The sequence below is a fragment of the Mytilus galloprovincialis genome, chromosome 13, assembly GCF_965363235.1.
Source record: "Mytilus galloprovincialis chromosome 13, xbMytGall1.hap1.1, whole genome shotgun sequence".
Classification (NCBI taxonomy): domain Eukaryota; kingdom Metazoa; phylum Mollusca; class Bivalvia; order Mytilida; family Mytilidae; genus Mytilus; species Mytilus galloprovincialis.
In genome coordinates, this window is record NC_134850.1 from 50,046,153 (window position 1) to 50,059,670 (window position 13,518).

General features: G+C 32.1%; 1 protein-coding gene across 7 annotated transcripts in view; it reads right to left on the reverse strand.

Annotated features, from left to right (window-relative positions):
* Positions 1-1,465: 1,465 nt before the first annotated feature.
* LOC143055847 (anoctamin-7-like) overlaps positions 1,466-13,518 on the reverse strand; it is a 77,361-nt gene continuing 65,308 nt past the window's right edge. For 5 of the 7 annotated variants that reach the window (XM_076228894.1, XM_076228891.1, XM_076228892.1 and 2 more), the window contains 3 exons: positions 13,316-13,447; positions 12,538-12,603; positions 1,466-6,253 (listed from right to left, as the gene is read on the reverse strand). In XM_076228894.1, the coding sequence (XP_076085009.1) occupies positions 6,164-6,253; positions 12,538-12,603; positions 13,316-13,447 (288 nt within the window). In that variant the 3' untranslated portion in view covers positions 1,466-6,163. Of the gene's footprint in view, positions 6,254-11,740; positions 11,770-12,537; positions 12,604-13,315; positions 13,448-13,518 lie in introns of all 7 variants that reach the window. The other 2 variants (XM_076228897.1, XM_076228895.1) reach the window with 2 other exon arrangements.

Below are 13,518 nucleotides of genomic sequence, written 5' to 3' on the forward strand. Positions count from 1 at the left end.
AGTACATGCAACCACCATGAAGTTACAAAAAGAAACATTCAATACTTATAATTACTTTTTGTCGAGCCTGCGACTTTAGTTGCAGAAAGCTCGACATAGGGATAGTGATCCGGCGGCTACTGCAGCGGCGGTGTTAGCCAACTTCTTAAAAGTTTTATATTTTAGAAGGTAGAAGACCTGGATGCTTCATACTTTGTTTATGGAGGCCTCATGTTATGAAGTTTCTGTCAGTCACATGTCCAATGTCCTTGACCTCATTTTCATGGTTCAGTGACTACTTGAAAAAAAGTTAAAATTTTGTGTAATGTTAAGTTCTCTCTTATTATAAGTAGTAGGCTAACTTTTTTTGGTATGTGCATACCTTGCAAGGTCCTCATGCCCGTCAGACAGTTTTCACTTGACCTCGACCTCATTTCATGGATCAGTGAACAAGGTTAAGTTTTGGTGGTCAAGTCCATATCTCAGCTACTATAAGCAATAGGTCTAGTATATTTAGTGTAAGGAAGGACTGTAAGGTGTACATGTCCAACTGGTAGGTGTCATCTGACCTTGACCTCATTTTCATGGTTCAGTGGTTATAGTTAAGTTTTTGTGTTTTGGTCTGTTTTGCTTATACTGTATGCAATTGGTCTACTATATTTGGTGTATGGAATGATTGTAAGGTGTACATATCTAGCTGGTAGGTGTCATCTGACCTTGACCTCATTTTCATGATCCAGTGGTTTTTAAGTTTTGGTCTATTTTTTTAATACAATAACCAATAGGCCAACTATATTTGGTGGATGTAAATATTTTATGATCTATATGTCAGTCGCGCAGATTTTATTTGACCTTGACCTCATTCTCACAGTTCATTGCTCAGTGTTAAGTTTTTGTGTTTTGGTCTGTTTTTCTTAAACTATAAGCTATAGGTCAACTACATTTGTTGTATGGAAGAATTGTTAGCTGTACATGTCTGCCTGGCATGGTTTATCATGTTTATCTGACCTTGACATCATTTTCATGGTTCATTGATCAATGTTAAGTTTATGTGACAGTTGTAATAAAGCTTTACATTTAGGACTATCAACATAAAATCAATGATTAGTAAAGAAGGCAAGACATTTCTGTGTGTGCACACTTGTTTAAGCTAGGATCATGAAAACACGATTTTTATCAAGTTTTTATTTGAATTACCTGTCCACTTTATTGTGGGACCTTGTGTCATTATGAATGATACATTTTATGCTGTTATGAAGTTGCTTAAGAAATAATGTGAGATTGCAGTGTAGCCAATAAGAATAACGTAGAATAATGAAACATACATCTAATGTAATTATTTCGGCATATCGATCTCAGTTTTTAATAGCTTCACCATAGGCAAAGCAGAACTGGACTGATGCATCTTCATTACAAACCCTTTCTGATTTGGCTTGCTTATTTATCTAGCTCATTTCATAGGGCCAAAAATAGACAAGCTATAATGTATGAGTAAAGAAATTCTTTATTTCTTTATAACATTTGTAAGTTAATAATAACAGACACATGATTGTAATAGACAGGAATGTGACAAGAACGTTACATTAGATACGTAAATAAAACAAGATCGTAAAAGACGTTATATAAAATACAACATAAGAGAAAAAGTCATATTATATAAAACACATATAAACATATATACTATGTTTTATAAAACAAAAATAAACACATACTGGAGTTCTATGTTTTATAAAACACAAAAAAAAAACATTCTATATTTTGTAAAACTTAAATAAACATACTAAGTCTTAAAGAACAAACAAACATACATATGGTACTACAATACAATTCAAAGAAAAACCTATATATCTGAATGAAATAATTTTGGTTTATTTCAATTTATTTCAATTTTTAAATCAGCTGCATTCATTTTTATAACCAAAAAAAGTCTTAAAAAGATATCTTAAAAGATATGATATCTTAAAAATAAAATAACAATGTTGAAAAGGGTTGACATAGAATTGTAAAAAAAATAAAATACTATTTATTATAAGAAGAAACAATAAACAAGGGTGTGAGATTCCTACACCAGGTTGTTTATGACACTAGTACAAATGAACTTGATATGGTTTGATGAATTATTGTTATGCTGGAAAGGAAAGATGATATCTACTGATTTCTAAATATTGACAAAACTGAGGAAAACTAGTCTCATTGGCGGATCCAGGGGTTGGAACCCCCCTTTTTTGGGACGATCAATGCATTTGAATGGAAGCATATAGTTTAAACCCACCCCTTTTAAAATGACTGGATCCGCCCCTGAGTCTCCCTGGAGGTGTCCACCAATGTACAAGGCAAAGGTAAAATGCTCTACGATAAGTATTAAGTAATCTCTTTTTATTGTATTTTAAACATTTTGAACATGTTTCTTCAGGATATTATTTAGAGTTTTCACAGTTGTTAATTAATAAAACTTGGCAAAAAAGCTAAATTAGCACAAATAAATTATCATGTAACAAGAAATATAAACAAAATATGAGATTCATTCAGAGTTGTATTATGCTATATTATTTTAAAACTTTATCATAAAAAATAGAATATAATGTAACAAGAGTGCACACGCTGAAATGTCTCGCCTTCTATACTAATCATTGATATTATGTTGATAGTCCTAAGCATAAATCTAAGCTTTATTACAACTGTCACATAAACTTAACATTAACCAAGATAACTAAACATAGACCAATGAACCTTGAAAATGAGGTCAAGGTCAGATGAACCATGCCAGGCAGACATGTACAGCTAACAATTCTTCTATACAACATATTTAGTTGACCCATTACTTATAGTTTAAGAAAAACAGACCAAAACACAAAAACTTAACATTTTGCAATGAACTGTGAAAATGAAGTCACGGTCAAATAAAACCTGCTCGACTGACATAAAAGGTCAAGGTCAGATGACACCTGCCAGTTGGACATGTACACCTTACAGTCCTTCCATACACCGAATATACTAGCCCTATTGCTTATAGTATCTGAGATATGGACTTGACCACCAAAACTTAACCTTGTTCACTGATCCATGAAATGAGGTTGAGGTCAAGTGAAAACTGTCTGACAGACATGCAGACCTTGCAAGGTACCCACATATCAAATATAGTTATCCTATTACTTATAATAAGAGAGAATTCAACATTACAAAAAAATTGAACAGTTTTTTCAAGTGGTCACTGAACCATGAAAATGAGGTCGAGGACATTGGACATGTAACTGTTGGAAACTTCGTAACACGAAGCATCTATATACAAAGTATGAAGCATCCAGGTCTTCCACCTTCTAAAATATAAAGCTTTTAAGAAGTGAGCTAACGCCGCCGCCGCCGGATCACTATCCCTATGTCGAGCTTTCCGCAACAAAAGTTGCAGGCTCAACAATTACATAGGTTGAAATATTTGTGAGTATCAATGTAGTGTTTTAAGGGATCTGCTGTTGTAGAACTGTAAAAGTTGATGATTACAATATAAGATACCTTTTAGTGAGTTTGATGGAACAAATTAAGTCCCCAAGTCTGGAATTATGTCCAAAAATTCTTCAAACAATTCAATAATAGCACTTGCACTTGTGCAAAAACATTCTGTGATGTGTTAGGGATCTTGGTTGAAAATTGTAGGAGACATTGCAAAATTCTGCCTTCTTTCAGAAATTTGTTGAAAACGTTCCCCAGTCTGGAGAAATGAGATAAAATTCCTCCATAAATTCCATTATAGCAGGTGCACAACTTCAAAATTTGTGGAATCTTCCTGGGAAGTTTCAGTGATTTGGGTTGAAACCTACAGGAGTTGATTTAGACCTTGTCAAATATGGCCAAAAAATAATTACAATTATACACAATCGATATACATATTAAAGCCTTTATTCATCATACCAAAAAAAAATACATTTTACAGGTTATGACTAAATTCATAAAAATATGGTTTTTGTCAAACATTGCAATTATAATCCAATCAATGAGGAAACTTAATTCAGGAGACTTGCATTATTTACTTTATGCAAATGGTACGAATTCTGTCCCCAATGGAGCCATTGTAGTTTGATTAATGTTCAGTTGCAAATATTTCATGCATATAGTCAGGACATGATTATTGATGAGGAGATTGGAGAAGTAAATGTAACAAATTTTTGCCCATTAAAATAAATATCTTTAAGTGACATGAAAAATATTAATAATAGCATCAAATAAGTATGAAACTTAGCATATTGCTTGACCAACTCTTGGTCTTAATGTGTGTGCTCATATTATATAATTAAATAAAATTGTCCAAACAATGCATTTTGGAATACATCATGGTCGACTAATTCAATACTCTTATTTAATACATGTATAGATGATACCTTGTTAGAATTGGACTAGATATAACAATTTTGCAACCTTTTAATTTCCACACTCACTATATTTTGGACTATAAATATGAAATGATTTTATGGACATAAAATATATGAATTCATTACAACAAACCAATCGTTTTTTCTTATTTGTAGAACCAGTTTGGGGTGTAAAGCTTACAAAATGTAAATCTCCTCTCAATATATTTTTATGGAACAAATTACAAAGATGTATGCATGATTCACATTTAATTTTAACTCTCTCTCTCTCTTTTTAAATCTGATCATTATTTTGCTCATCTCACTTTTATGGAAATGAAATTTTACTTCTTTGACATTATACATAAACCAGGTGCTCCGCAGGGCACAGCTTTATATGACCACAGAGGTCGAACCTTCAATGGCATTGCATCAAAACAAAGTGTAAAATAGATTTTTATAATGCCTCTAGGTTAAACAGAAGGCTTCTCCATTGAAACAAATAATCTAAATTAACCAATTTTGGTACACAAAATATTAATTATACATCACTGATTAGTGATTACCCTTATTCTCAATCTGACATAAAATTTGAAAAGTTAATAATAAATGTAACAACCTTCAATAATAACAATCAACACATCTTTTAACGATGTCCAATCCATTTTCACAATGAGAAAAACACCAAATATATGACATTTAGTGCTTATACATATGATATGATGATATTAAATGTTGACACTGTCAGCTTATCCTCTAACTGACAAACAATGTATGACAAATGAACCTTACCCTCTGATCTTTACTATTCTGAACATTGACCAATCAGACATTGATATCTGTGTAATTTTGTCTAAACAGTCTTAAATTGGGACGAACATCAAATAATCTTAACCATACACTTATCTAATCAAGACAGGTTCCAATGCAGAGCAGCTGTAAACAAGAATGCGTCCCTAGTACACGGATGCCCCATACGAACGGACGCACGGACAAACGAACGGACGCACAGACCAGAAAACATAATGCCCATAAATGGGGCATAAAAAAAAGTCATTTAGAAAAGACATGATAAACATTTTTTGCTCTAAAAGGAAAACAGCTTTATTTTTTCGTACTGTTTCTTTAGTATATAAACACTGGTATAATTCCAGTAACTTTGTTTTTGTTAAGTGATAAGCTTCAAATTAGATATAGATCTGTAAAAATTTGAACACTTTACTATTTGGTTAAGTCAATACCTTTTGGTCCAGTAAATATTGTTTGGTTCTATTTATCTTGTATGTTACATATAACGTTAAACACAGACTGTTTGATCCAGTAAATATTGTTTGGTTCTATTTATCTTGTATGTTACACATAACGTTAAACACAGACTGTTTGATCCAGTAAATATTGTTTGGTTCTATTTATCTTGTATGTTACACATAACGTTAAACACAGACTGTTTGATCCAGTAAATATTGTTTGGTTCTATTTATCTTGTATGTTACACATAACGTTAAACACAGACTGTTTGATCCAGTAAATATTGTTTGGTTCTATTTATCTTGTATGTTACATATAACGTTAAACACAGACTGTTTGATCCAGTAAATATTGTTTGGTTCTATTTATCTTGTATGTTACACATAACGTTAAACACAGACTGTTTGATCCAGTAAATATTGTTTGGTTCTATTTATCTTGTATGTTACATATAACGTTAAACACAGACTGTTTGATCCAGTAAATATTGTTTGGTTCTATTTATCTTGTATGTTATATATTACGTTAAACACAGAGCATTGTCCATTGGATAAATTGAGTCTAAAGTGACTCAGAGCTACTTCCCATTCCTGCTACGATTTTTCACTTTTTTTTATAGCACTATCAATTTTTACTGATATCTTCTCAAGATCTTCGTCTTCTTCATCTAAGCCACGAGCCATCTGTAAAATTAAATATATAAACTGTGAAATTATTGCCACATTTGTAATGCTAAAACAATCATTATATAAAGAACAGGTTCTTGTAGGCTTTATGATTTTTTCTTTTAAAATTGCCTCGTCTGGCAATGTTTTTAATCTGTTTGGAACCAACTGAGTACTAGTTGCATTGAGTGTGTAGGTAAAGGAATTACCTTTGGTGAGTTGCTGAAGTCATTATTAGGTAAGGTATACTACCCTCCTTTCGGAGTAGCCTAATCCTAGACAGATAGATTGATGGTTATCTATTGGACTAGTCTACTCTTAAAGGTAGTTTACCTAACCTAATAATGACTTCATGGTCCAGCTAGCAAGCAAGCACACCAAAGATATTACCTTTACCTACAAACTCATTGCAATCTGCTGTAACAGCTATCTGTTATTGTATGAAATCCTTGTAACAGCTCTTTGTTATATACTCATTGACATTAAATATTATTAATCTATAACTAAGTTTTCACAGACAGAATAAAGTTCTTAAAATCTAAAATTTTTAAAAACTCTGCTTTAGTAATTATAAAGTAAAGATTTGATTAAACACATAAAAAGGTTTTTTTTCTGTATTCATGCCTCCAAGTGTTGGCTTGCTTTGTCTTTGAGAGTTGCCACCCATGAGCATGTCTCATACACAGCAAATCTATGGAAAGGATGTTTCTCAATTCTTTTTCTTCTAAATTGGAATAATTTAATTTTGGACCGTCATCAATGTTTTTTCATGGTTAACTCCTGTTTAAAATGGAATTTTGAATTAAGTTATAAGAAAATAATGATTGTAATATTTTGTCTGTCTATTCGAAACAACATAAATGATTATTTCTAATTCAAAAATATTTCAATTGTGACATAATAAAGAGCCTGTGTCGCTCACCTTGGTCTATGTGCATATTAAACAATAGACGTATTACACTTGTATGCAAATTTGTCCGCCATTACGTAAAATCACACAGGTTCCCGTAAACTTTGACATAATAATTTAAAATATTTGACGTCACAATTTAAAAGTGATTGTTGCTTGACGTCAAAAGGTGATTTGGAGTAGATCTAATGTCATTCGGAGGCAAGATTCAGCTAAATACCAAAAGTGTAAATACGTTTATGGACACAGACTATAATGAACTTGGCCCAGTAATTACAGTGGAAAATATATTCTAAAAATTTACAAAAATTTATGAAAATTGTGAAAAAAATGTCTATAAAGGACAATAACTCCTTAAGGGGTAAACTGACAATTTTGGTCATGTTTGACTTATTTGTAGATCTTATTTTGCTGAACATTATTGCTGTTTACAGTTTATCTCTATCTATTATAATATTCAAGATAATAACCAAAAACTGCAAAATTTCCTTATGTTCTATTTTTAGCCATGGCAGCCATCTTGGTTGGTTGGCAGGGTCACGCTACACATTTTTAAAACTAAATACCCAAATGATGATTGTCGGCCAAGTTTGGTTAAATTTGGCCCACTAGTTTCAGAGGAGAAGATTTTTTAAAAGAATACTAAAATTTTAGAAAAATGGTTAAAAAATGACTATAAAGGGCAATAACTCCTTAATGGGTTAACTGACAATTTTGGTCATCTTGACTTATTTGTAGATCTTTCTTTGCTGAACATTATTGCTGTTTACAGTTTATCTCTATCTATAATAATATTCAAGATAATAAGCAAAAACTGCAAAATTTCCTTAAAATTACTATTTCAGGGGCAACAACCCAACAACGGGTTGTCCGATTTGTCTAAAAATTTCAGGGCAGATAGATCTTGACCTAATAGATTATTTTACCCCAGGTCAGATTTGCTCTAAATGCTTTGGTTTTTGAGTTATAAGCCAAAAACTGCATTTTACCCCTATGTTCTATTTTTAGCCATGGCGGCCATCTTGGTTGGTTTGGCGGGTCGCCGGACACAATTTTTAAACTAGATACCCCAATGATGGTTATGGCCAAGTTTGGTTAAATTTGGCCCAGTAGTTTCAGAGATGAAGATTTTTGTAAAAGAACACTAAAATTTACGAAAAATGGTTAACAATTGACTATAAAGGGCAATAACTCCTAAAGGGGTCAACTGACCATTTCAGTCATGTTGACTTATTTGTAAATCTTACTCTTCTGAACATTATTGCTGTTTACAGTTTATCTCTATCTATAATAATATTCAAGATAATAACCAAAAACAGTAAAATTTCTTTAAAAATTACCAATTTAGGGGCAGCAACCCAACAACGGGTTGTCCGATTCATCTGAAAATTTCAGGGCAGATAGATCTTGACCTGATAAACAATTTTACTCCTATCAGATTTGCTCTAAATGCTTTGGTTTTTGAGAAATAAGCCAAAAACTGCATTTTACCCCTATGTTCTATTTTTAGCCATGGTGGCCATCTTGGTTGGTTTGGCGGGTCACCGGACATAATTTTTAAACTAGATACCCCAATGGTGGCCAAGTTTGGTTAAATTTGGTCCAGCAGTTTCAGAGGAGAAGATTTTTGTAAAAGTTAACGACGACGGACGACGACGACGACGATGGACGCCAAGTGATGAGAAAAGCTCACTTGGCCCTTTGGGCCAGGTGCGCTAAAAAATGACGATTATACGTTTTATTTGCGTAAAAAATGAGAAAATCGTCCACAGAGGACTAAGTTTATGATATATACATGCATTGGTAAAAGAATTGAATAAACATTTTTTTTCACCACTGGCGCGTTTCATATGATTTTAATTAACAGTAACTTCTAAAAATAAATTTACAGCTAACACATCTCAAGCCTTTAACATAATTTTCAAGCAGTGTATAAAAACAGATTTTACACTAAACATTAGGTTCTAAAAATAAAATTTCAAAAGAGATACCCTGCTCCAACCTAAAGCAACGGCAGACTATAGTTTGGTAAGGGAAACTCCAAAAATAATTCATCTAAATAACACTAGAGGCTCTCAAGAGCCTGTGTCGCTCACCTGTTACTCTATTTACTGATGTCGGCCATCTTGGTTGGTAGGAGGGGTCATTAGACACTTTTTTTAAATAGATACCCTAGTAATGATTGTGGCCAAGTTTTGTTAAATTTGGCCCATAGCTTTAGAAAAGAAGATTTTTGTACAAGTTACAAAAATGACGAAAAGTTGTTCAATATTGACTATAAAGGACAATAACTCCTTAAGGGGTCCTCTAACAATTTTGATCATGTTGACTTATTTGTAGATGTTAATTTGCTGAACATTATTGCTGTTTACAGTTTATCTCTGTCTATAATAGTATTCAATATAATAACCAAAAACTGCAAAATTTCCTTAAAATTACTAATTTTAGGGCAGCAACCCAACAATCATCTGAAAATTTGTGAGGGGATAGATCTTATTCTGATGGACATTAAAATCTTGAAAGATTTGCCCTAAATGTCTTAGTTTCAAAGATATAAAGCAAAAACTGCATTTTACCACTATGTTCTAATTTTAGCCATGTCGGCCATTTTATTTGGTAGGCGGGGTCATCGGACACATTTTTTTAACTATATACCACAATGATAATTGTGGTCAAGTTTGGTTAAATTTGGCCAAGTAGTTTCAGAGAAGAAGATTTTTGTACAAGTTACAAAAAAATGACGAAAAGTTGTTAAAAATTGACTATAAAGGGCAACAACTCCTTAAGGGGTTGACTGACAATTTTGGTCATGTTGACTTATTTGTAGGTCTTACTTTGCTGAACATTATTGCTGTTTACCGATTATCTCTATCTATAATAGTATTCAAGATAATAACCAAAAACTGCAAAATTTCCTTAAAATAACCAATTCAGGGGCAGCAACCCAACAACAGGTTGTCCAATTTGTCTGAAAATTTCAGGGCAGATAGATCTTGAATTGATCAACAATTTTACCCCATGTCAGATTTGCTCTAAATGCTTTGGTTTCAAAGATATAAGCCAAAATATACATTTTACCCCTGTGTTCTATTTTTAGCCATGGTGGCCATCTTGGTTAGATGGCCAGGTCATCGGACACATTTTTGAAACTAGATACCCCAAGGATGATTGTGGCCAAGTTTCGTTAAATTGGGCCCAGTAGTTTCAGAGAAGATTTTACGGACGCCGGACGACAGACGACGGACGCCAAGTGATGAGAAAAGCTCACTTGACCTTTCAGGTCAGGTGAGCTAATAAAAAAAATGTATTTCAAACATTTAATTAAAACAAGCATTTTCCATGTTCAATGGACCGTGAAATTTGGTACAAAATCTCATTTGGCATTAAAATTCGAAAGATCATACCATAGGGGACATGTGTACTAAATTTCAAGTTGATTGGGTTTCAACTTCATCAAAAACTTTAACCTGAAACTTGCACTTTCATTTTCTATGTTCAGTGGACCTTGAAATTGGGGTCAAAAGTCTAATTTGGCTTTAAAATTAGAAAGATCATATCATAAGCAACATGTGTACTAAGTTCAAGTCGATTGGACTTCAGCTTCTTCAAAAACTACCTTGACCAAAAACTTTAACCTGAAGCTGGACGAAAGGTACGATGAACGAACAGATGGATGAACGAACAAACAGACCAACAGACCAGAAAACATAATGACCCTCTACTATCGTAGGTGGGGCATAAAAAATTATCAAAAGCACATCACAAACATGAAATAGTGGTTACATAGACAAATATTCCTAAGTACAAATTTAGAGCTATAGATAAACTGCAATTGGATTATACAGAATATTTGTTTACAACAGCTATATATATATTATAGACTATATCTTCATACAAACGCAACATTCATTGTGTTGAAAAATAAAAAGAAAAAATTTCGCTGATAATATTTGAAAAAAAAAATATGTATTTCTAAAATAATACAATGATAATATTTCACTTTGTTTTTTGAGCACTTAGTGGACAGCATATAAAATATATAATTCAGTGGTAAATACATTATAGAAATAAAAACAAAGTTACTTAAAACAGCTGACAAAATAAATATGCAGCAAGAAAAATCTAGTGATTTTATCTAACCATATGAAAACAATATTCTCAATATATTGTGTAAATGACTATATTTGGTACATGAATAATAATTTATACCTTCCATATGCTGAGACGCATACAAGAACCCCAAAATTATAGAAGTATTACTCCACTTTAAGATACTTTAAAGCAAATATGATAATACATTGGACAATTGGATTATAATTTGTCATACACATAGAATTTGTTTTAATGCCTTTAATTTTATTTGGTATTAAATATAAACTTTGTTTTTTTCACACACAATAAAGATAAAGAATGTGTGACAGCTATTATCTACAATAACTGTCAGTACTTATATAACAGTAATTTTCATTGAAGATTTGGATCATTATTACAAAAGTGTCTTAAAAAATATGTAAAGATAAAGTCATCTGTGATGCAATTGTGAAATTTCTAAAATTGTGTGTAAAACAAGAGGCTCTGTGTGCTATTTAACTTACTACACTTCTGTTATATGGTCTTCTAATTCCTTTTGTTAAAATGCAAAAATAATGTTATTTTAAATGTAGCTAACTGATGAAAAAATATTATCTCTGCAGAATTTGGAATGAAATTGTTTTCAGTTGGTTTACATATCCTACAAACAAATGGCTAAAAGAATATGGTATTTTTTCATTCAGAAACACAAAATATATATTTATAGATATACATTTTGACAGGAGCACATGCTGAAAAGAAATACTATAAAGGCAAACAGACATTTCAAATTCAACATCTATAGGCCATAAACAGGAATGAGGTTCTATGGAATCCTTGTAGTACTCATACACATATTACTTCTCATAACTTAGCATTATTCTCTCTAATTAATATTACTAGAACTATTATAGACCAATTTCTCTCCCCCCTTTTAATTCTTCAATTCTGTATTGCATTGAGGTATGAGAATAACTGTATGGGATGAATACAGCAATCCAAAAAGTTCCAAAGTACCTATTCAAGCAGACACACTACAAAAGGCCCCTTCATGGTTAGTAAGGCCATATTGAATAAGGGGCAGATTTTTTTGAAAGATGTGGAAACAGTATGAAAGTATGGGAAATCCTATGCTTGTTTCTAAGCAACTGGTATTTTTCACACACCATTTTTACCTCCATTATGAAAATCTGCCCCTATCCAATATGACTGAACTAACTGTGAAGGGGCCTATTCAATCCTTATATACTGAACAACAAGAGGATAATAATCATATCATCTATACACAGTTGGTCACTGAAATGACAACATTTAGACTTACTTCTACATCAATTACATTATCATCATCATCATCCTCTAGATCCTCACCAGCGTCCGAGGAATCGTTCTGATTCAAAAGGGGGAAATAAGTTCAAAAGGTCAAGTTTTTTAAAAGGGGGAATAATCCATTATTACATGTCTACATACATATATGCAGATTCTTCCAATTAAACATTAAAAATCCTCTATAGACCCTTCACAAGATATTAGGTTTTCGTAACGGTCAAGTTTTTATGAAAGGGGGAATAATCCATTATTACATGTCTACATACAAATATGCAGATTCTTTCAATTACACATTTAAAATCATCTATAGCCCCAACAGAAGATATTAGGTTTTCGTAACGGTCAAGTTTTATTTAAGGGGGAATAATCCATTATTACATGTCTACATACATGTATGCAGATTCTTCCAATTAAACATTAAAAATCATCTATAGACCCTTCACAAGATATTAGGTTTTCATACAAATAATGTCCTCTTATTAAGATCAAATCTTCTTAAGACATATTTGATGTTCGTTTAATTCATAAATATAAAGTACTTTTGAAGTAGAAATCATTTGTCAATTTTTTGTAAGAAGGAATTGAAAAGCAGTGACACTTTTAAGTATATGTTTTTTTTTTAGTCAATTGTTTTTAATCTGTTTTTTAACAAACGGAGTTATTGCAAAGAATGCTTATAAAACAATAACAAATTTTACCACTTTTTAAATATTCATATTTTGGGTCATACTCTGCATAGTTTTAACTACCACTAGGTGGACATTTATACTAACCATCATGATTGTGTCTGTATCAGCAAGAGCTTGCTTAGCCAGATATCTCTCACGTTTTATTTTAATCTCCAAAGCCTCTGGAACATCTGGTACCATAAAGTCTATCAGTCGACAAAAACCAAATACTACATGCTGCAATACAACAGACAATAATTTAATTTTGGATGTAACATGTCTTCTGACTGGCTGACGTCGTTTTGTTT